General features: G+C 41.4%; 3 protein-coding genes across 10 annotated transcripts in view; 2 read left to right on the top strand and 1 right to left on the bottom strand.

Annotated features, from left to right (window-relative positions):
- Positions 1-22,428, bottom strand: part of cttnbp2 (cortactin binding protein 2) — a 74,965-nt gene that overhangs the window by 9,055 nt on the left and 43,482 nt on the right. For 5 of the 8 annotated variants that reach the window (XM_087135451.1, XM_022225572.2, XM_022225578.2 and 2 more), the window contains 14 exons: positions 17,922-18,107; positions 17,132-17,231; positions 16,278-16,428; positions 15,555-15,764; positions 14,620-14,737; positions 14,032-14,204; positions 13,775-13,889; positions 12,954-13,126; positions 12,508-12,594; positions 11,796-11,895; positions 11,060-11,282; positions 10,441-10,734; positions 9,913-10,076; positions 9,418-9,609 (listed from right to left, as the gene is read on the bottom strand). In XM_087135451.1, the coding sequence (XP_086991577.1) occupies positions 9,418-9,609; positions 9,913-10,076; positions 10,441-10,734; positions 11,060-11,282; positions 11,796-11,895; positions 12,508-12,594; positions 12,954-13,126; positions 13,775-13,889; positions 14,032-14,204; positions 14,620-14,737; positions 15,555-15,764; positions 16,278-16,428; positions 17,132-17,231; positions 17,922-18,107 (2,286 nt within the window). Of the gene's footprint in view, positions 1-9,417; positions 9,610-9,912; positions 10,077-10,440; positions 10,735-11,059; positions 11,283-11,795; positions 11,896-12,507; positions 12,595-12,953; positions 13,127-13,774; positions 13,890-14,031; positions 14,205-14,619; positions 14,738-15,554; positions 15,765-16,277; positions 16,429-17,131; positions 17,232-17,921; positions 18,108-21,943; positions 21,969-22,428 lie in introns of all 8 variants that reach the window. The other 3 variants (XM_022225575.2, XM_022225573.2, XM_022225574.2) reach the window with 3 other exon arrangements.
- Positions 1,642-3,000, top strand: LOC147799316 (neuromedin-U receptor 2-like). Its single transcript, XM_087136198.1, has one exon. The coding sequence runs from the start codon at positions 1,858-1,860 to the stop codon at positions 2,998-3,000; it is 1,143 nt and encodes a 380-aa protein (XP_086992324.1). The 5' UTR covers positions 1,642-1,857.
- On the top strand, positions 5,760-7,174 carry LOC110974160 (neuromedin-U receptor 2-like). Its single transcript, XM_087135453.1, has one exon. It carries the CDS (start codon positions 5,821-5,823, stop codon positions 7,033-7,035), a length of 1,215 nt encoding a protein of 404 aa, XP_086991579.1. The 5' UTR covers positions 5,760-5,820; the 3' UTR covers positions 7,036-7,174.

The raw sequence follows: 22,428 nt of genomic DNA, 5'->3' as shown, positions 1-22,428 counted from the left end.
CTGTAACAAAAACCTTTTTAGTTGTGGGTCTTGTCAATTTTTAAAAGTGTCAATTCAACAAACTATATCTTGAGAGTCTATGACAGAGAAGTATGAAAGTATATCGGTTTGTTTTTGCAGTAAACAAAGTCACTAAGTTTCTTAATTTGTTTCAGAAATCTTGTGCCCTTTATTCTACTTCATCCGCACTGACACAATCCTTTCCCCACATGAACAAGCATGTGGTGGAATACATTTATTTAGCTCATCCCTTTTTTTCTCTCAGCAGCTGAGCTTTTCTGTTACCTATTAAGCAGAGCAATGCATTTTTAGGCTTATTTGGAAAATATCACCAATGTCAGTTTCCCTGATAAGGTAGTGCATTTTTTTAGGAGTTGAGCCTTTAGGAGATTTTAGAGTATTCATTTTGACACCAATTTTGTGAAAATTGGCCACACTGTTCTTACACAGCACACATTTTTCTGAGACGGGTCAGCCAAAATGTATACTTTTTCCACTGTGGTGCTTGATGCACACGTGCTGGCACCCATGTAGCCTTGATCTTACAAATGATGATAATGTTCCTCCTTAACAGTTCATCATTTGGAAGTGAACTTGGTACTCGAAAAGTGCTCCAATTCAACACTTGGCAAATTTGATCAGTGATCAGTGATTTGTTAACCACTGGTCAACTTTGCCTGGTGTCCGTTTTATATATCATGCATAAGTTACCAGCCAAAATCAACCACTGGTTGACAATTTGTTGCTGATCAAACTTGCCTGCTGGTTTTAGTTAGTGTGGTGGCATATCCCCAAGTTTAAATGGAGAGGGAGCATTCAATGTCGTGAGATTCATCTGGAGACTGCAGAAACAAAAGCCAAACTAGAACTCAAGAGACCCTGGAAACAAGTGGACTCACTGAATCCAGACTGTGAACACGATGATCAAAGACCCCACTATCCACCTCCAGCAGAAGCAACCCCTCATCAGTTGAAAAGAGTCAGGATTATTCATTTAGTTGGTAGTGATGCAGCTGCAACACTAACGTTTCCTAATCGTTTGTGAACCAGTGATGTCCAGTTAGTGCCAAAGTAGCCTCCATTGCTGTAAGGAAATAGTGCCCTCTCTGGGTCCAGCTTGATGCCCATTGGAATCTGCCCAAAATCAACTAGCCAAGTCAACCAAAAGTTAAACTTCACAAAATGTTTCCCAGTTTATAATGCCACAATCATGCTGGTAACATTTTTATCAGCTGCAGTGGCATATTCCATGTATAAATAGAGCAGGAGCATTCACCGTGATGAAATTTGCCAGGGAACCTCAAAAGCAATTTTGAGTGCCCAAGATGTGTTTGTTCAAGTATGACGACCTGAAAGGTACTGACATACTCACTGATAAATTAAGCCTGCTCATTAAAAACTAATGGCACTGGCATTTTTTGGCACTGCTGTGATGAGGCAAAAACTGACAGGAATTAATGTAACAAATGGTTCATGCTTGATTGCTTTGACAAATGGAACTGGGGCAGTTGTGATACAAAAAGCATCTGAAAATGTTGACAAGGATGGTAAACAACTGGCTCAAGGCAGAGAAGACAGCTCAAATGACACTGAACTCAGCCAGCCCTGGAGAGATGCCAGGCTTGCTCCATTGATCACCTTTTGCTTGAGCTAAGAGAGTTCCTGCTTGGACGTATCCCAGTAGATTCGACGTCTGAAATCACTGCATTTCTTCAGGGGAGACACATGCACAATGGGCGGATGCTCCTGTGTAGACCTGGAGCAGGATTGCGCATGCCACTGATGACTCCTAGCTTGGCGGTGGCTTCAAAAAATTAAAGAACTCTCAAAGGAAGCAGCCAAGTTAACAGACACAACATGGGATCTGGTGCATCATCAGGTGAGTGCAGTGAGCAAGACACCTTCAACATCAGTGAGGAAGAAGTGAACGCATGGCTTTATACCACAACAGACTCCTTCATTATAACCGTGACCATACCGACTATCTGGTGTCTTGTTCTGATCGCTAATTTGACTTTTCTCTTTGTCACGTTCCGTGTTCGTACACTTAGAACAGACACCAACATATATCTGGCACACTTGGCACTTGCTGATCTTCTCTATGTGAGTCTGGCCTCGATAAAAACATTGTGGCTTTATGCAGCTTCCCCGGTGGCACACCACTCTTTTGCGAATTCTGTCCAGTGCTTCACTTATTATACTGTTGTAAACACTGGCTACTTTGCCTCCATTGCACTGGTTACCATGGTGTCCTTTGAGAGATACCTGGCTTTGTGCCATCCCATGAAACATCTCAAAATCCGTGGGCGCAGACGAACCTACAGAATGGTTGCAATCTGCTGGCTGGTGGGATTCCTGTTTTCCATGTCAACAACCATGGGCAACTCAGTTGGAACTGTACACTGTCTGCATTGGCCTGACGATGAAAAATATGAGGACCATCCCTCAAGTAGGGCATACTGTGGCCCTGTCACACCATGGGCAAAAAACTACACTAGACCACTACTGAATGTTCCCTGGCTTATTGCGATGATTGCTAACACTTACATGTATGTGCACATCATACTGGCTCTCAACAAACGCACTGGTGATGATGGCCTTGCCAGAAACAACCCCAATGCCATCCAACTCCGAAACCAAGTGGCCAAGATGTTGGTCGTGAATGGAGCAGTGTTCTTCCTATGCCAGACTCCATTTCGCATCTTTAGCATGGCTGAGTGGATCTGCTCACTGGCTGAGATTCCAAATCCGATGTCAGCTGCATTAGGAAGGAATACCAGATGGATATCCAGTATTCCCCAGTATATCAATGGAATGATAAATCCGTTGATCTATGGAGCCATGAACAGAATGTACCGTACTGCACTCAGACAGGCATTTCATTGCCAGAGATGGCCCGGTCAAAGAGGTACCACCTCTCACGTGATACATTCAGTAGAAAGCCATGCCCAAACTCAAGAGACCTCAGCAACAAGTGAACTCACTGAATCCAGACTGTGAACACGACGATCTATGAGCTCTACTAACAAAGTGGTGTGTATGATGGACACTCACATTACTACACTTTGAAGGGTTGCTTTGAAGTACCACAAGTCAACAGAATTCTGCTTACTGTTTTTTAAAGACAAAAACGATGTGGTCATCTATCAACCACTTTAAAAAAAATATGGAACAAAATACCTGATTTTAAGATTTTTATTGAGTTCTGAAATGTGTTGTGTTAAAGAATTAATTCTTCATGATTGGCATTGATTGTTCTCAATTTACAAATGGGTTACAAAACGTTCTGCAGTCACACTTTCTGGTAAAACCAATGGCAATATTGAGTATCACACAGTAACTTTTCGTGTCCCACTTTGTTACATTTAAAACAATAGCATAAGTTCTGCTAATAGTAATTAAGCCCCAAATAACATACAGTTTCTGAAAGATGTGAAAATATAAAGACAGTTTGCCCTTCATAAGTACAGCCCTACTTTATTTCTGCATGAAATGGAAAGTATACATTTCCATTTGCCCATGTACAGGTATAGGCTTAGTTTTGTCCTGTTGTTGGCACATGAAACTGTCGAAATAAAATGGATGCACATATATCTATGAAAAAAGATTCATTTTTCATGTTAAACGGACACACAAAGATGAAGTAACCACGTTCTGAGAAGAAATGAACAGATGAAAACATAAACACAATGCCTAAGATAGCACGCAATTATGTGATGAATTTGAATGAAATGAACATAACATTGATTGCAAAACGATATAGTTTCATATTTCATATGTTCCGCAACAGCGGACGATGAACTTGAATTTTCTTTCACAAAAAAGTATAGTAAATGTATGCAAAATGTATGACAAAATTAAATGTGGGATAGGAAAGGTCATGATTTTTTCACATAAGTTTTATGTTAAAAAAGGTTTATGAACTGAAAAAATGTGCAGGAAAACCTATATTTGAAGACATCATCATTCCATGCACACTCAGCAGATTAGGTAAAATGAACCAGGAATAAGGTCAGATGAAAACATAAACACAATACCATTCACACTCAGGAATAAGGTCAGTTGTGACCTTGGGTGAGCCACTTTACCCTTGTATGTGTTTCTCTCTGCCTAGGAGTAATAACGTTATGTTGTGTTCAGACAGTGGTGCCTGGAATGACAGCATCAGGCTAGTAAACTCCCAGAGGATCTGAAACCGTCTTGGGCATGTTCCAATAGTGTGAACTCAATGAACAGGGATATTACTGTTTCAGCACCTTTGAACAAGAAATGCTAAGTGACTGTGATATTCTGTGATATTATTATTATTATCGTTATCCTCATTTATTTAATGTGAAGTTTTACCCTTTAAAAAAAATTTAGACTGGTTTTCTTCATACATTAATTTCAATAGGGTAATCCATTCATTTTATTTCACATTATATGTTTTTAACCAAGTGGTTTGACCTTTAATAGATAATGTCCATACTGCATGTTTAATCAACTGAATCAGATCATTTGTGAGGTGCATTAGTGCTTGTAAAGTCAATCAAAATGAAGGGTAATATATCGTCATTGACGTTAATATATTTGGCTCTGTGCCAAGAAAAGGCTCATTCTACACTTAGGCTTTGCCCTTAAACCACAAAATATGATCACAATTTTTCTTAGCGTGGTCTGATACTTGTGAAAAAAATCACAAGCCTGCTCAAATGGGATTCCAACCTACGACATCTTGCTTACTTCTGCCGACGTCTTAACCACCGACTATGCTAGGACTGGGTGGCTGGCTAGAATCCAATCCAACTGTGGGTTATTGCAAGCAGTTACTGACATTAAATTCCTTTGGCTTTGTGTTATGGAAGTGTTAATTTTACACTGGGTTTTTCACACTAAATGTAACATAACAACTTTATATAAATACACTACTCAAAAACAAACTACAGGATCACACTCACTGATTAATATTTTACAATTTTGTATTTACATTATAAAATATATGAATGTCATTTAGTATAGTAATGTTCCGGCATGAACATGTTCTTCAGTGAACAATAACTTAAATCTATGAGGTACACTGGCTGATATTCTCAAATACAAGTGTCCGATCCTTTAATTCTTTTGAGCAGTGAAATGTAACACTCGTAAAACTTTTCACCCAGAACTAATAAAATTGGCAATGGGTAACCCTACTCATCCAAGGCAGAGCTGTGTAAATACCCAGAATAGCTCATTATGATTTTCATTTTTCATATGTTACTGTTTATCTGGATGCGTCAGTCAAAAAAAGCAGGGTTCCAGATACACATAGCAAATGAAGTGTGAAAAAAAAAACGGTTTGCCAAAGAACTAATTTGGGGTAATAAAAAAAATTACAACACTCGTAAACTGCTCATTCAGAACTAATTGCACTGCAGGCAGACGGCAGTATTCTTCAAAGGCATAATGCATGACTGCCAGACTTGTCGCAAGTATCTTTATTATGATGCAGCATAACAAGCAGTTGATTAAATGTCACAGATGAGGATAGTGAAGAGGACGGGCCAACTCAGCCTTGGAGAAGAAATGTCAGTCGGCTGTTTTCAAAGAGAGACTTGTGCCATCTTTTCTTGAGCAGAAGGATTCATTTGCTTGAATCAAGCCTGCTACAATGGACACCCAAGCTGACAGCACTCCCTCCAACAATCACAGGGGCTTCGAACAACTGAATGCTCTGTAAGGGCCGACACGCTCATGAAGACATCAAATAGAATTGTGCCGAGGGATTGATTACCCCGACAGTCAATACACATATCTGTGGACCTCTCACATAAACTGATTACAGTACTATCCATCTCCACCATGGGAGCCGGTGTAACATCAGGTGAGTGCAGTAAACAAGAGACTGTCAATATCAGTCAGGAAAAAGCTTCTGAGTGGCTTTATTCCACAACCGACACCTTCCTCATAGCAGTGATCATACCAACTCTCTGGTGCCTTGCTCTGATCACTAATATGACTTTTCTCCTTGTCACCCTCCGCGTTCGCACACTGAGATCAGAAACCAACTATTACCTGGCCCATTTGGCACTTGCTGATCTTCTCTATGTGAGTTTGGCGTCTGCAATCACATGGTGGAGTTATACAGCTTCCCCACTGGCTTCTCATTTCCCTTTTGTGAATTCCGCCCAATGCATCATCTTTAGCACTTTCATCAACACGGGCTACTTTGCCTCCATTGTGCTGGTTACCATGGTGTCCTTTGAGAGGTACCTCGCCCTGTGCCATCCCATGAAACATCGTCAAATCCGGGGGCAGAGACGAACCTACAGAATAGTCGCAATCTGCTGGATGGCAGGATGCCTGCTGTCTGTTTCACTAACAATGGAAAATACAGTACAGACAATGGAATGTTTGCTTTGGCCCGATGATGATTCATATCAAAGCTATCCATCAATCAGAGTGTACTGTGGCCCCGTTGCCCCATGGATAACAAACTACACTCGTCCCCTGCAGAATGTTCCCTGGCTTGTTGCTACGGTGGCCAATGCTCACATGTACCTGTGCATCATACTGACTCTCAACAAACGCACTAGTGACAATGACCTTGCCAGTAATGATCCCAATGCCAGTCAAATCCGAAACCAAGTGGCCAAGATGCTGGTAGTGAACGGAACGGTATTCTTTTTATGCCAGACTCCATATCGCATCTTCAGCATGGCTGAGTGGATCTGCTCACTGGCTGAGATTCCAAATCCGATGTCAGCTGCATTAGGAAGGAATACCAGATGGATATCCAGTATTCCCCAGTATATCAATGGAATGATAAATCCCTTGATCTACGGGGCCATGAACAGAGCGTACCGTGCTGCATTCCGACAGGCATTTCGCTGCAAGTGTCAATCCAGATCGCAGCGTACCGCCTCTCCAACAGTACGTTCAGAAAAAAGCCAGAATAAAGCTCGTCAAAAGACCCAAGAACAAACTGAATCACTACATCCAGATTGTGAACTTGGGGATCTCAGCACCCTCGGAATAAATGCAATTGTCGGACCAACCAATGATGTTAGTTTATGATTGCTGTCCTCTAAGAAAACTTGTGGCTGAGCCGAGTGTTGTGATCACGTTAATCTTGTAAAAAATGAACAAAAACACTGCTAACAAAGGCAGCAGAATTCCACTAAAAAATTCCACCAAATCTTCTCAATTTACATCAGTGTCACTGAAGACATGTGTTTCCAATACCTCTGCGGCTTCACGTAAGACTTAGTTTTAAGGCACAAAATGTACTCCCAACTTTTACTTTACTGATTTGTACCCTTTTTCCCATGCTACTTCCATTTCTCGGCTAGGATGAACTATGAAACTATTCAAAACCAAGTCATTAAGGATTAACATGTACTCTGTGGCTATGTCACACCACAGACAATGAGAGTGCAGAGCATAACAACTATTACAAGTTTAATAATGTACATATATTACGTGTTTATGCACAACTAAACTTAAGTATTCATAAATTAAACATTAATGTATATTCATAAATACAATTTTTCTCTTCCTGTTGATCAATACTCGTAATGTGACTGTGTATTAACATTTGATTATGCCCACTGCACAAAAGATGTATTGGCACCTGGATACGAGAGTTTAATCCATTCCTATTGGTCAAGAGTTTGTGTGCGCTTGGCACGCAGACCTCAGCACGCATGCTCCAAGTCCGTTTACGGAGATACTTCTAGAAGACTTGCACAGGAATATACCATAAAAAACAGGGGTGTTCAGCAGAATAAAGGAAAAATTCTTGAATAAAATCTTTGCAAATTTATCGTACATGTATACTGATTTCCTTCGACTCTCTGACTACAATGATATTTATGAATGGGATTAAATGTCTGCTTGGTTGGTCTGAAACATTAAATTAACAGAATAAACGCTGTTAATGTCCTCACCGGCTGCTCAGGCAGTTGTCGAGTCCATTCTCCTGAGCCGGTCTTAAATGCACGTTTAAGACTGGCCAAGCAGATGTTTATTCCCTTATTAATTTAGATTTATAGGTATATTTTATGAATGTTAAATTGCTTTTTGCATATATGTGTAAGTATACAAAGCTTAGCTGTGCAGCTGCCAAAAAAATGAAAAACAATTTGAAGTGCTGCCTTGGAGGGAAGCTCAAAACCTCTTACATCTTGGCTATCCCAAAGACCAACCTTTTTAAAGGGCCAATTTCATAGAGCTACTTAAGCACAAATTTGCTTAAGCGTGAAGAAACCTTGCTTGACAAATCAGGTTACTAGCCAAAACTCCATGTGATGTATGTTGTTTTAGAATGGTATTCACCTGTTGCTTGGTTAGCATGACAATCACATAGATTTTGAGCTGATAACCTTTGTTTTTTAAGCAAGGTTTTTTGTGCTTAATTGAAAACAGCAACAAATCTGACAGAATACATGTAGGTGATAAAAAAACCTAGGCTTACTAAGGTGAAGTTATTAAAAACATGTCAAGTAGTTTAAGTACTAGTCAAAATGCTTATGTTTGTATGTAGAAAGTATTTATATACATTTGCATATTTGCACATGTTTAAAAATGAACTTTGGTGGAATATACTGTGCATTGTGTCTATACGACTGTAAAAACTCATCTACAAATTATAGTCTAGCTCTCCCACAAAGTAAAAATGGAGTCATTTTTTTTTTAGTTATATGAGCTGTGCGATTCTGTGACTGCATAACTGTATATAAAATACATGGATGTGATCCAGCAGAAATGTTGAATTATCCTATGACTCTGTCATACTGTATCATTCGGTAACAATTCCATGAAAGTTGATTGATTTCTCTCTGTAGTTACTCCTCAAAATTTCTTGCTTCACACGTGGTACTATGTGAATTTTGATGCGCTTGGCACCTCATACCAGGTTGAAATAAACTCACTTATTCATGCACAAAATCAATTCCTGACTTGAACTGTGCTTGTTTCCCCACCCCCCCACCCAAAAACCTCAGCAGGTGCTCCCTAACACCATACTTTTCTTTGGATTTTGTTCCTTCCTAAAACAATGCCCTCGGAATACTTAACCCTAACAGAGTCCCCTGAAACTACAATTCCTCCTGCACCTGGCTTTTGATCAAAACAGCGATACACAAGAGGGCATCCCGCCTGCATACTGGAACCAAGTTCCAAAACCGGCTGCTGTTTGCTGCAAGCACGTGCTACAAAATAAATAGGCAATTACCTCCACAGCTGTTTAATAATGTGCAAAATGGCCACCAGTCAGTCAGTGCATTGACTATCTCACTTCCCAAGTAGACTGCTTTTTGCTGCCATTACAAGTTATAAATAAATACAGCTGGCCTGTAAATACACGAAACAGCCTCCTACCTTTGTGACGGTCATCTAGATCAGAAATATACTGCTGTTTGCTTGTTTAAAAAGGCAATGCGTGAAACGGCCTCCTACCTGCATGTTGACTGTCTAGGTCCAAGGCAGACTGCCGTTTGCTGGCCATCAATGCTGCTTTGTTGCTGCTCTTGTTGCGATCCAGACTTTTACTCCGACGCGGGGAGCGTTTCAGGCTGTTGGTTTTCTGCGACGACAGCTGGGCTAGGAGTTCGTTCACTCCCCTGAAACTGGACATGTAGTCGTCTGCTTCTAGCAAACCAGGATGAGAAAAAAAGGTGTAGATTGTGCAAAAACTCAGGAACTAGCTGTGAGGTCCTGTGCACAAATTGCTGGAATATGCCTGACATAAAGAACATTTTTGTGAAAAAGTCTGAGAGGCAACTTCTTTCATTTTCCTTCCTTCCAAAAGTGTGTAAAAAGCCCCACAAAATGTAGCCTCACCCCTCAGGAAGGCAAAAAGAGGTTATACAAAAAATTTTTGCCCTTCCCAAAATGGTTCTGGATCCACCCTTGGGTGCTCTTGACACAACAGAAAATTGCCCTGCATCCTACCTTCCCCTGTGAAGGGGCAGCCAGGGAAGACGGCACGCTGCAGCAAGACGTAGAGGGTGGTGCTGACCAGTCGCTGGTAGTTGTGGGAGTTGGACGAGCTCTTTCTGCGGAGGGTGTCCTCAATCTGGGGTGCAATAGCGTGGTTCCAAGACAGACAAAACCACCTACGAGGGAAGGAAAACAGTTGAGGAAACCACAATCGTTAGTAATTTGTGAGGTATTCAGCAGCAAATTTCTTGCTTAACCACCAGGTACACTTCATAGTCATGCTTACTATACCAGCGAGGACAGGGCATGACATTTTCCATTGTTTTGGCAATATGGGATTTTCCTACCACATGATGGGGCATGAGCGCAGACTGTACACAGAAATTGGTCTGGCATGTTCGATGCATCCGCGCCAAACACCCATAAATCTGTGAGTTCATGAAGTGGGTTCCTACCAAAGGACTGTCATTACTTTGTAGAAACACTCCCCTCTCTTGTTCCCCGCTCGGCACGGATTAGATGATCTCGCTCCATTCTCACCTGAACACAGAATTTGGCCCTTCCGAGTCCACCGGGCAGGCGCGGAAGTGTCTGGGGCCAAGCAGGGCAGGCTTGAGCTTCAGCCGCAGGAAACAGTCGTTGAGGCGCTGCCAGACGTGACAGACCCACTCCATGGCACGGTAGGCGGGGTCCTCAGCCTGGGGGAGACGGCCGCCAGTGTGGCTGACCAGCCGCCGCAGGAGGTAGCGGGGTAAAGTGCTGGCCACAGGCTCCCGGTCGTGGTGGAGCTGGACCCATCGGAAGCAGTGCTGGCTGGACAGGTCCAATCCTGAGCTGTACGCAGAAAAATAACAATCATTTCAATGCAAGTCTTTGGCCTGACAAGACTTAGTTTTCTTTCCTTTTTGTAGCTGGATTTGAAAAGAAAAATGATCAGAGAAATGTTTCAAATATGGAAAAACAAAATGGACCCCTTCTTCTTTGTTACAAAAAAATTCAGTTGTAGCACACTTTACAACTGAAGCATATTTAATAGGTTCAACTAAAAAATTCAAAGTACAATTTACAACATTCAACATACAGGACGCAATTTTCAATATACATTTAGACTCATGTTAATAATTTTTTGTTGTCAAAGTTTAAAAATGATCTCAAATACCTGCTCTTGTCCATGGTGCAAATAAAAGTGCACTCTGGATGCAGGTGGAATTGCCCACTGCCTTGCGGGGATGACAACTGGATTGGCTGCTGTGTGCCTCTGTGCTCAAGCCCCTTCAGTAGGTCTGATAACACCCCCGGCAGTGTGGACTTGTCCAGGTTATCTATTACTAGGATTGGGAAGGCCTTGGGCGTTGTGAGGTCAGAGGACTGGATGAAAACTCCTGATTTACAATATAAAATCATCATGTGCAATGTCAGTCACTGCCGTGGAAATGAAGTTAGTCAATTTAGTCAAATGCAGTCAATGAAAGACGGAAAACTGTCCAACACATAAAAACAAGCAAAATGAATTTCTTTCTCAACATATCCCATCTCTTTGCAGCTCTGAAACTGGGAGACAGGTGGCCCCTTTACATTACCCCATTGTTGATATTTAAATTTCTGATACATTCTAACTTCAATAGTAAACAGGTGTTGAGGTGAACTCAGGCTACGCACTGAACTCCAGACTACATGTAAAGGTGTAACCCCTATAAAGGGACAACACATTGGCTTTTGACTTGAACCATGTTTGAATGAATCAAGTGGATTAAAATCAAATAAAGTAAGCTCAGCAACGGCAGCAATCAGCTTGCAATACAAATCTGTCCACATTGGCTTAGGCAATGAATCTAATAAACAGGGAGACAAAGCAAAGGACAAAGGACCCCAAATTCATGGAATGATCCATATACCTTTACTGCACAGTAGCTTGGTGAGGTCCTGCTGATTCATCTTGGAATGTAGGGCAATGTGGTGTATGGTGCTCTTGAGGTTCAGTTGATGCTGTTTGGTCTTTGGAAGAAAATGATAAAAAGTTTGCAGGCAACGCGTTTCTCTAAATGTGCAATGCTGACGGGTTGGTGGATGTCCCTAAGGGCAATGTCACATTTGCTTCTAGCGATATTAAGGTTGCAATCCCGTGATATGGGCTTCCTCAAGGACAGAGAAAGCATGTACTCTGGACTGCACATACACTGTATTTGAAATACAGGAAGACCTAAAAATGTTGATGTCACAAATTACTTTTAGTCATGGCCATCACGCCCCAGGAGTAAAAAAAATGGAAAAAGAAAAACAACTGAAAAGAATGGGAAAAGGGAGGAAAACGACCAAATTGTTTGAAAATACCTCAGAATTGGCCATGTTTACCATTAGTAGTTGTAAAAAAAAACATAAGATGGATATGCTCTGGGGGCTAACCTTCCTTCCAGTGATGGATAGACATGATTACAAATTACACAATATGAACCTCTGGCAATTTCTTTTTCGGGGCTGAGTGAATGTTTGCAAACATGCTGTTGTGATTTTGGCTTACTCGGGATTAAATGTGGGCAAAAGTGACAAAGAAAATATTTGGAGGCGGTGACGAGTTTGACGGAAACGTTTCTAAATGTGACAATTTACCTTGACATACTCTGCAAGTCTTGATGCTAACAGAGTTTTCCCGGTACCTGCCGGGCCGTAGAACACAACACTCTTATACTGTTCAATCTGCAGAAACAGTGAAAACACCACTTGCGTTGGCAACAAATCATCACCGTGCCGATGGTACATGACGGTAATTTGGTTAGACAAAGATGGTGGATCTCATGTCCAGATCCGCACGCGCACATCTCAAAAAAAAACAACAACACAAAAAAGCTGTAGTTCTGGAAGGCGGTTTCGGACATGATGTTACTGAGAGGGGCTCATGGATGGCTCAGATCACCATCTGGAGGGGTTAGGGTCTGTGTTCAGTCTAGGGGCTCCGTCAATTCGGCTGGGTGAAACGGGGAGGGGATGTGAGACCAGATTGGGGCTAACACAGTTCACATTTGATGGCCTTCCATTATGATCTTAAATCAACTTACCAATCTGACGTAATTCTGTAGGGTGGCCGTTGGGATCAGCGTTTCATACGCAAGCTGGTCGAGTCGTCCTGCGTCTATCCCACACAGATGCACTACGACATCAGTGGTCAAGCCAAACAGTTCATAAGGTTGCATGCTCTGCGGGCCCTTGCCCGGCGACCACTGCAAATTGCCTACAGATTAAGGGGAAATCAACAAATGAACAAGCTATCCCAACTTGGTACTGGAATAATTCTGATGTTTCAAATTTTCACTTTCAAATTCAGATTTTCAATAGACACACTGGCCACGGAATTCAATGAACTGCTCACTGGAATCTGTACTCTGTATGGAGCAACTACGACAACTGCAACTGTTTTACTGGCCAAATAGATACGTATGAATTAGCAGGTGTAGTGTACAGTATTATTACTGGACATGCTTACTGTGCAAGGGTTTTTCTTATTCCAATAGTCCAAAGTGTGTCCAAAGTACACGTGCCTGATTACGAAGTATTTGCTATTACCTGACATAAGTGCTGAACAAAAAAAGTCTTATAAAAAGGGACAGCCAAACGACAGAACGTGAGATGTGCACTGCATGTGACCAGTTTGTAGCTTTTTTTTTTGCCTATTAAGAGAAAATATTTTTCTCTTACAGCAATCAAATTTCACTGTGAAAAATTTCTACAACTAGCACTGAAGAACAAAGACAGATATCCTAAAATAACATCTGATACTGCTGAGAAAAAGGCTCTCCCTATTAACAAAAACAAATCATTTCAATGATGAAACAGAAAAAATTGGGTTTAAAATGACTGACATGAGAAAGATGGGACCTACCTGCAACATAGGAATCGATACTACCAGCATTCAACCCCAGGTCCTGGCCACAGTCAGAACCTTCGTCACTTTCATTGTCTGGTTCAGATTTCAACCGAGCGTAGCCTTCTAAATCCTGATATACAAATTCACAGGGAAACAAAACATTCATTATAGGAAGATCTTAAAGAGGAAGAGAATTACTATAAACAGGAAATAAGTTGATTTCATTTGACAAAAGTAAACACACTGATAACAGAAAAGCCTAAAATTATTACCCGTGAGTGACTGCACAGAACTGATGCCATACAGCGGTCAAAGGTTGTCCAGGTCATTCCGGGTCGTACAGTCAGCTGCCCTGCGACATAGCATTGGTTTGCCTCTCTCTGGTTGCTAAGCAAGTTATTGGTATTTCCTCCCAGGCTGATGGAAACATGTACTGTCCTTCCCACTGTACATGAGCCAAAATACCAAAAGCACTAATTCCTAAAAGTGTTCCAGAAACAACTAATCTTTGATGGGTCCTGGTGTTTAAAGACTCTGGAACTTCAACCATAAGCGTTCACCAATTCTTCCTCTAATTTCAGAACGACGATATGACTTGCAATATGGGCGATTCACGAAAGGGTCGACAGATTTCACGCATTGTGATTGGCCAACGCCTTGCAAACTCTTCGAGGTGCACTTTTGTGAATCGCCTGTATTCATATGCATGAATGTTAACCTTCAGTTACATATCGATTACTAGATTAAGACCTGTGACCTTCAGAAACACAGTGCATAGTCTCAATACTTTTTTGGTTGAAATTCTTGCGATGGAAAACAATTTTTGGTGCAAGATAAAGTTCAGTCAACAAAATCATTACCTAAATTTGAGAAGAATTCTTTGCAAGAGTCTATTGAAACGTCAATTGGAGTTTTGCGCCACTTGTCTCGTGCGTCCAGGTTCAGGTCGCCATAGTTACACAGTACCTCAAGACACTCCTGAAATGAACCCAGCAATACATAGTTTAAATTCCCCAGCCCTTTGGGTTGATTTAAACATTTTTCTGCTAAATGGTGCAAATGTTTCAACATTCAGTGACAAAACTTGCTGCGATGAAGGGCCGTTTTGAATCTATAAACTCAAAAAAAATGAAAAAATACTAACACAGTCACTTGCAAAAACAAGAATATTCTAAAGACCAGGCACGATTTTTAGAATGACCAATGACAAAGGAATGCCTTTGTAGCAGTTCAACTTAATAGCTTATGATTTGAATTGAGACTGGAGGTCTTGTGATGGTTTTGTGCGGTCTCAAGCATAACAATGACCCCTTAACCACTAGCAGATGACCTTTGGCTAAAAATTTCCACTTTCAAAAAGGGCAAGACGTACGGCCAACTTTTGCAGTACGGCCAAATACCATGAATATTGATGCGCACGAGTCATTCAAACAGTATTCCCACATTTTGTAGTGCAGTCTCATATTCTTTTAATACTACAAGGTGCATCCCGAGGGTATTTGCAACTACACAAGAGGCCGAGTACTGCAGTCAAGTTCAAGTTCAGCTCAAAGTCTGCCTCCACAGACTTTGAGCGTGAGCACAGTAGCAAACTGGGGACTATCATGGTTACACATCAGCTGGAGGTGTGTCAAGGCACCCTTGCCATTTTAACCCATCAGCTGTGCCTGTGTATACAGATTGCCAGATCATGTTTAGACGTCCTCTGACAAGAAGCGGTAAAGGTGGAGTGTTTTGGAAACTAAAATTTCTCCCGAATCTTAAGGGAGCGAGGCTGAATTATTTTCCAACCTACTTTTTGCCCTGTCGATGCTGCCACGTGAGCGGCTGTCCATCCCTCTTGGTCTGCCATGTTGAGCAGGTCACATGACACAGCCCTGTCAGCAGGTTGGCTGTTGTCAGGATGGGTTGTGGTGGCAGCAGTGGGATATGCGTGGTATAGTAAGATTTGTAGACATTCAGCGTGGCTGTATTTGGCAGCACAGTGTAAGGGGGTCCATCCACCCTGAACATATAAGACCAATTTTGAAATTGAAAGAATTACAAATGTCCTGCTGAACAGTGTTAAAACTGACTGAGAACAAACCGATGTAGTAGTTTGCCAGCTTGTTTGAGTCATATAATGACAACCAAAAAAGCTAAATACTTGACCACTGCACCAGAGTGTAATGAAGAATTAATTTAGAGAAGGCAGTGGAAAGTTTGTTCATTTTTAACTTGGGAACTAAAACCTAATGCAGCTTATTCAAATGAACAAGCATAGCATGACAAGATGGGATTCCAACACAAATCATCACATTTCTAAGCCTCAAGTCTTGGACTGTTTCAAATACAGAGGGCCTGCAGAGCTATTATCTTCAGGGTCAGTGCTTTTGTTCCACTTGGTGTGCACAAAGGAGGTTTCAATGTAGACCAACTGCCTTGCAAGAAGGCTACCATGCAAAGCCTATATTAGACACTCTGAATCCCTGCAACTACACTACAGCCCATTAAGCTGGGAAAATTCAGCCAGCATTACCTTTGTGACACAGTCTCGCGGTGCTCCACGGTCAATAAGGATTCTGACACATTCTGCATGACCATTAGCTGCTGCCCAGTGGAGTGGGTACCAGCCGAGGGAATCTGGGGTGCAGAGGTTACAGTCTCTGTCGAGCAATGCACTCAAACATCTGGTGAGGGAAAAGATTTAGAGAGCTTCATGGGATGAAGAAATGACACAACACAAATCAAATAAGTCCCCAGATTGTGAGCCTCTGTCAATGTAATTCTGTACAAATCTCTAGGCAAACTGTTTGGCATAATGTTGGTATAGTTTCTCTTGAATAGGAATTGAGTGTTCAGAATAACTAATAAATAAAAAGTCAAATCCTATGTTGAATATACAAGTACAAGGGGTCTAAAAATGAAGGAATGTCTTTTCATCTGAATAGACTGCCACCTGAACATTGACTGAATGATGATTTACAACTACACTATGATCATGTGACTTGTAATCAGGTCAGTAATAGCTCTGGCTGACACAAAAGCCTATCATCAGATACTCTGCTTTGGTTAAAACTGGTCTCATGAAACTCTAATCACCAGCTGGGGCCAATTTCATAGAGCTGCTCAAGCACAAAATTTGCTTAAGCAGGAAAAAACTTTGCTTAATAAACAAAGGTTACCAGTTGAAACTCTATCTGAATGTCATGCTAACCAAAAAACAGCTAAATACAATCCCAAAACAATATACATCACATGAAATTTTGGCTGGTTAACTGATTTATCGAGCAATGTTTTTTCGCGCTTAAAGCAACTTTTGTGCTTAAGCAGCTCTATGAAATTGGCCCGCTCACGTTGTATTAAAAATCTGGAACTTGTGTCAAGACTCACCCAGCATGTCCTTGTCCAGCAGCGCTGTGTAAGGGCGTGACACCATCGGTCCTAACTATGTTAGCATCACCTCCAAGGTCTAAAAGTAGTTCTAAACAATCTGTGGATGAAAATGCAAGTTGAGGTCTCATGACTTAAAAAAGACGACAACTTCTGGGCCATCTTGTCCCAGCTGGGGTTGGTGCACACAGCGTATGGTAACTACAAACTCAAGGGACACTGCATATATGACCAGTGCGTTGTTAGGCAGCCAAATCATGGTCTCTCCCCTGTATTTTGGCATGGAACAACCAAAAGGTGGAAATGGGACACGAAAAGATTTCCCTGAAACACTGTGCAGAGGGGTCGCTGTGATGATGATAAAAATACTGCAACAGGATTTTTAATAGCTAACAAGCCATACTAGGCAAGCATTCTGTCAAATGGCTTTTTGCGCGAGTTTTGCTCGGGGATTTTGCTCATGAAGTGCCGAACAGCACCAAACCCTCAATGATCAACCCTTCAAGAATCCAGAACTCTTGAATCAGAAATCTGAAAAAATAATATAAAAAAAAAACCCACCCCTGTCACTGTAAGGCCATCTAGTATGACATCTGTTTTTAAGATTGCCCTAAACAAGCCAGTTCGGTGACATCTATATTAGCTAAAGTACATTGACCTTGGTGCTTTTTCACTCCTCTCCATTTGGGGATGGGGTGATCTATCAGTCAAGGATTATTGTCAAGTAACTTTTGGTTCCTAAAGAAAAAATCTCATGAAAATTGGATGGGCTTATCAAACTGGTCCTCACCTAACTGGCCATGCTCGGCCGCGGCATGTACAGGGGTAGAGCCATCAATTTCTCTAACGGTGGGGCTGTGGTTCTCCTCTATTAATCTACAGATGGTGGCGGTGTCCCCTTCCACTGCGGCCAGGTGCAAGGGGGAGCTCGGGGAGGCAGTGGAAGGGGGGAGCCGGGCTATAACAGGTGAGCTACCTGCAAGACAGAAGGAGAGGGGAGAAACGTCCTGAAGTGACCGACCCACTTCCAGTTTCTGGTGTTGGGGGGGGGGCAGCAAGCAGAAGTGAGCTGAAGCTGATCTGTCTCTCATGACAGTTTCCCTCCCTTGAGCCCACTTTAGTGATCTTTTTTCACCTAATGACGAGTTTCTGGAATAGCTGCATGGACTTCCTAAGCTATAGAGTACTAATTCATGAGCTGTTCCCCCCCCCTCCAAAAAAAGGTCACCCCAGACTTGGAGCATATAATACACACACCCTGATGACAATCCTGTCTGGTATAACCTTTAAGTCCATCTTGATTTTTCACTCTGCTGGAAGGCCTAATATGTCTAGGCCTAGTATGTTGCAGATGATTAATCCCTGACAATACCTGGCCAAATTTTGACGACAGATTGTCAAGCATAAATAGATAGGAAAGTATTAGTTTGTGCTAAACAGAGTCAGGAATTTCTTTTTGGCAGAAAGTTGGAGTGGGTTTGAATATCGTCATCTCTTGTAAAATTACAGCTTCTCAATCTCACCTGAAACTAGGAAGTCAGAAATGAAAAAAAGGAAATTCTGAGCTGCATAAATATTGAACAGTGCTCTTCCATCTGCTATGACGTACAAGTGCAATCCACACCAAGAAAATCCTCTAACCCAAGATATTATGCGAGTATCTAAATGTAAATCAAAACACAAACGTGTTTGATGTATGTGTGGATATTTTAGCCTGGCTGTCTCGCGCCAAAACACAGGTTACACGAGCCAGTCTGCTCCTGTATACATGTTGATGCGGTATAAATATAGTACCCCTCCTGGCAATAGCTGAATACAATTGTTTCCACACTGTTAGTTTGATATACAGGGACTTGGGTTTTACATGTACACTGTACATTAAAGGGTATGGGAAGGCATTTTCAAAGTTTCGAAATCCTGGAATGGGTAGTGATTACTGGTGCCAACCAATTTTTTTAGAAGACTATTTCACCCTTAGTACATCTACAAATCGCATATTACACTGATCACTGAACTGCAAGTTGAATAACATACAGCAGCTAACACAGTCCTCTGATCTCCAGCATGCATAACATTCTAAAAACTGACATGAAACAAAACAATTAACTCTTACAAACTTAAAATGTAAATTTAAATACAAAATACTAAAAGTAATGAGGGAAATAATCAAAAAGAAAAAAGCTTTCCTGAAACAGACAGCTTTCAGAAATTCCAGAAATCTGAATAAGAAATGAAATTGTACGTGCATTTTTTCCTTACAATAACAAAAAGAGGGAAAGAGTTTGGTCGAATGATCGGCTATTGAAGGGGGTCAGAGGTCAACTGGTGTCTCCGAGCGAACCATTTTACATCCCCATTCATTCACCCTCCACCCACGAGTACCAGTTGGGAAAGCGGCATTCCAAACATTGGCATCCCATCCAAGAGAAAGAGGGCTACATTCTCCATCATTTCTGTGGCTGGATAAGACAGCCATCACCATCTGCCTAAAACGCCACTTCAGCTTGGGACAGACTTACATGTAGGCCCCTTTAACTTAAGGACAGCCCTTCCTCTTGATCAGGAAGCAACAAGATGCAAGATAAATGCTCATCACCTGTGACTGTGCATATCCCCAGTGGACCCCCTGAGGAGTTTTATAACTGTCATGTCCCAAAGTGACGGCTTGGTATTTCATACTGAGATGGATCGAGTGCCTAAAGACCCAGGCACCTGCCATGCCCGATGCAAGGAATAACAAATTACCAACAGAAGGTTGGGGGACCTGAGAGAAGTTGAGTAGTTGCAGACTGAAGAAAAAAAAGACCATTCATGATGAGGCTTTGGAGAGAAGTGAAGGTCATGCCAGCTATGCTACGTGCATCTCCAAGTTCAGTGTTGTGAAGTGTTGTGGACGCTGTGAGCAGTGATACATGAGGCTTTCATGTGTGTGTGTGCACAAATGGATTTTGCAGCAATTTGGTGTCCACAGGGGCAGCCCATTTTTGTATCTCCCTATTTATAGTGCACACTGGCTCCCTACTTAAACAGCGCCCTCCTGAGTTTGCTTTGAGAAGTAGGAAGTCTTGTTTAAACTGCAGGATTTTTCAAGGTCCATGGGCATGCTGGTACACCTTCATCACTCACAGGGCTTCATATTCAGCCAAACTCCAACCAAGGCCCCCTCCCCCCCAAAAAAGCTGCCAATTTTTAAAAAGTCTGCAGTGACCCTCCATTTCATTGTTTCAAGGCTCAGTAAGCTTCATAGGCAAAATAAAGTATACTGCAAAAATCTCTGAAGTTTTCAGGACTCTTTTGAATCTCCTTTTAAGCGGCTTTGGAACTCAGTTTAGTGACAAATCACACATTTGAATCTTCCAAATGTGCTTAAAGCATTGTCACTGAATCATGAATATTTGGCACGAGGGAAAAAAATTAAAACTGTGGTGAGACTACGTTGAACAAAAATATGGCCGACAAGGCTTTGATAAAAAAAAATCGAGAAAAACATTGCTACAACTGACCATGCATAATGGGAGACTTAGTTAAAAAAAAATGACCAGGAGACATACACCAACATGCAAGAAGTGGACGACAAAAGACAACCTAATGGACACACAGACAAAGTGGCAACAAAAAAACACTAAAAGCAAACTCTGACCAAATCCTGAGGAAGTACATCCTGTGTAAACTGCAATTTGAATTATGAAGTCTGGTTCCCTGTATGTAGCAATAATATCCTTCAGACATTTTCCAGGCACACAACTAGATTTAAGTGTATCCAGCAACATTCAAAAGTCTGGAGCCAAATAAATTCATCAACAAAAACAAGGAATTTGAAGTGAATTTTTCAAAATGATCAAAAAGAAATTCCCTGCTGTGGAGCATAGCAAGTTTTCTTTTTATTCCTCAATGATACGGTCACAGTGGGAAAGCACTGGTACAATTACAGTGACAGAGGTTGTGCATGGCTGCCATCTTTCTGGTATACTGCTTCTGTTGTGTATCTCTGCGAAAGAAAAGCTCTTGCTGGAAAAATGGCTACCGTGAACAACCTCTATACGATGTTATCCTCTTGCTGGACAGGCTTTGAGGAGAACGACAATATCAGCACAATACTCATTCAGTAATGTATAGAGCTGCTCTACCAGTGTATTCAACCAACACCCCAAAACCAATCACCAAAATCTAAGGGATGTACAGGTTCTTTGCACTGTGTCCAAATCAACTGGCTATGGCTTGGAGTAGCACATACATCTATGGGAAACGGCTGCAGCCACTATACAGTGGCTCCCATAGACACACATAGTAGTGCCAGCCACAGCCAGGTAATTATGATGCATTCTGAGTAACACCTCCCAAAAGTCCTATACAGTCCACCACCTGTGAAAGTGGGACCATGTCCAAAAATCTTGTGGCTAGGACTTCTTGCCGTACATGGGCTTCAGCATGTACTTGTAGCTGAAGGTAATGATGCTGATTTAGGACGTAGTTTGACATCACAGATGGCAGATTGTAGAGGTTCATAAGAATGTGTGATGTTACAGATTCTAGTCTATACAGAATCACTACAATGACGAACTCAGTAAAAAAAAAAGTCATTCAACTGGAATGTCACAATGTTTTGGGAGAGATTGTGACTACAGCTACAACAAAAACTTTGCTACTAAAATAAAAACACAAACAAAATGCACAAAACAAAAACACAAAATAAAGCTACAAATGTAACCAAGAACTTAGTATACGAAGGCAAGGATATGTTGAAAAGAAAATATTAAAACTGAAACATAATGAATGAGATGTACAAATTAAGAATGATTTTTTTTTACTTACATTGGTATTTTCTAAGCAGAGAGCACTGTGGAGTGCAGGGATGGATGGGTAAAAAAATGGAAACCAAAGAAACAAGACACTGTAATACGCCATGCTGGGAATTTTAACACATACATGTGCATGTACAAAAAAATTGGAACACTGGATGTAAATTTGTGCTCGGTGTTGCAAATGTCCAGCATGACTTCCTGAATCCCAAAATGAATAAAATAAAAACAAAATTTCCATGAAGTGGGTCTAAATTCTCAGTAGCTGAAAATTAACTGAAAGAACCTACATGAACAATTTCAAAGTATAAGTGTGCAACCAAAATGCTGAGCAACATACTATCTCCAAGATGTGACCTCTGGGAACAATTTACATCCAATATCGTACTCTATTAACTAAAAGCACAGACGGTAAATGGTGGATCCTGAGTTTGTGCATACCCATGAAAGGGTACAAAAGAACTGAACTCTTCACAGGGTTTTTAAGCCACAATGAAA

The sequence above is a fragment of the Acanthaster planci genome, linkage group LG04 (genome assembly GCF_054643075.1).
Source record: "Acanthaster planci isolate LZ-2023a linkage group LG04, COTS_SCS, whole genome shotgun sequence".
Lineage (NCBI taxonomy): Eukaryota > Metazoa > Echinodermata > Asteroidea > Valvatida > Acanthasteridae > Acanthaster > Acanthaster planci.
The sequence above is the reverse complement of the archived record's forward strand: the minus strand, read 5'-3'. Positions and strand labels throughout refer to the sequence as shown.

Bases quoted from the DNA above. Each gene is read 5' to 3' on its own strand.
- LOC147799316 (XM_087136198.1), top strand. From the start codon at position 1,858: ATGGGATCTGGTGCATCATCAGGTGAGTGCAGTGAGCAAGACACCTTC.
- LOC110974160 (XM_087135453.1), top strand. From the start codon at position 5,821: ATGGGAGCCGGTGTAACATCAGGTGAGTGCAGTAAACAAGAGACTGTC.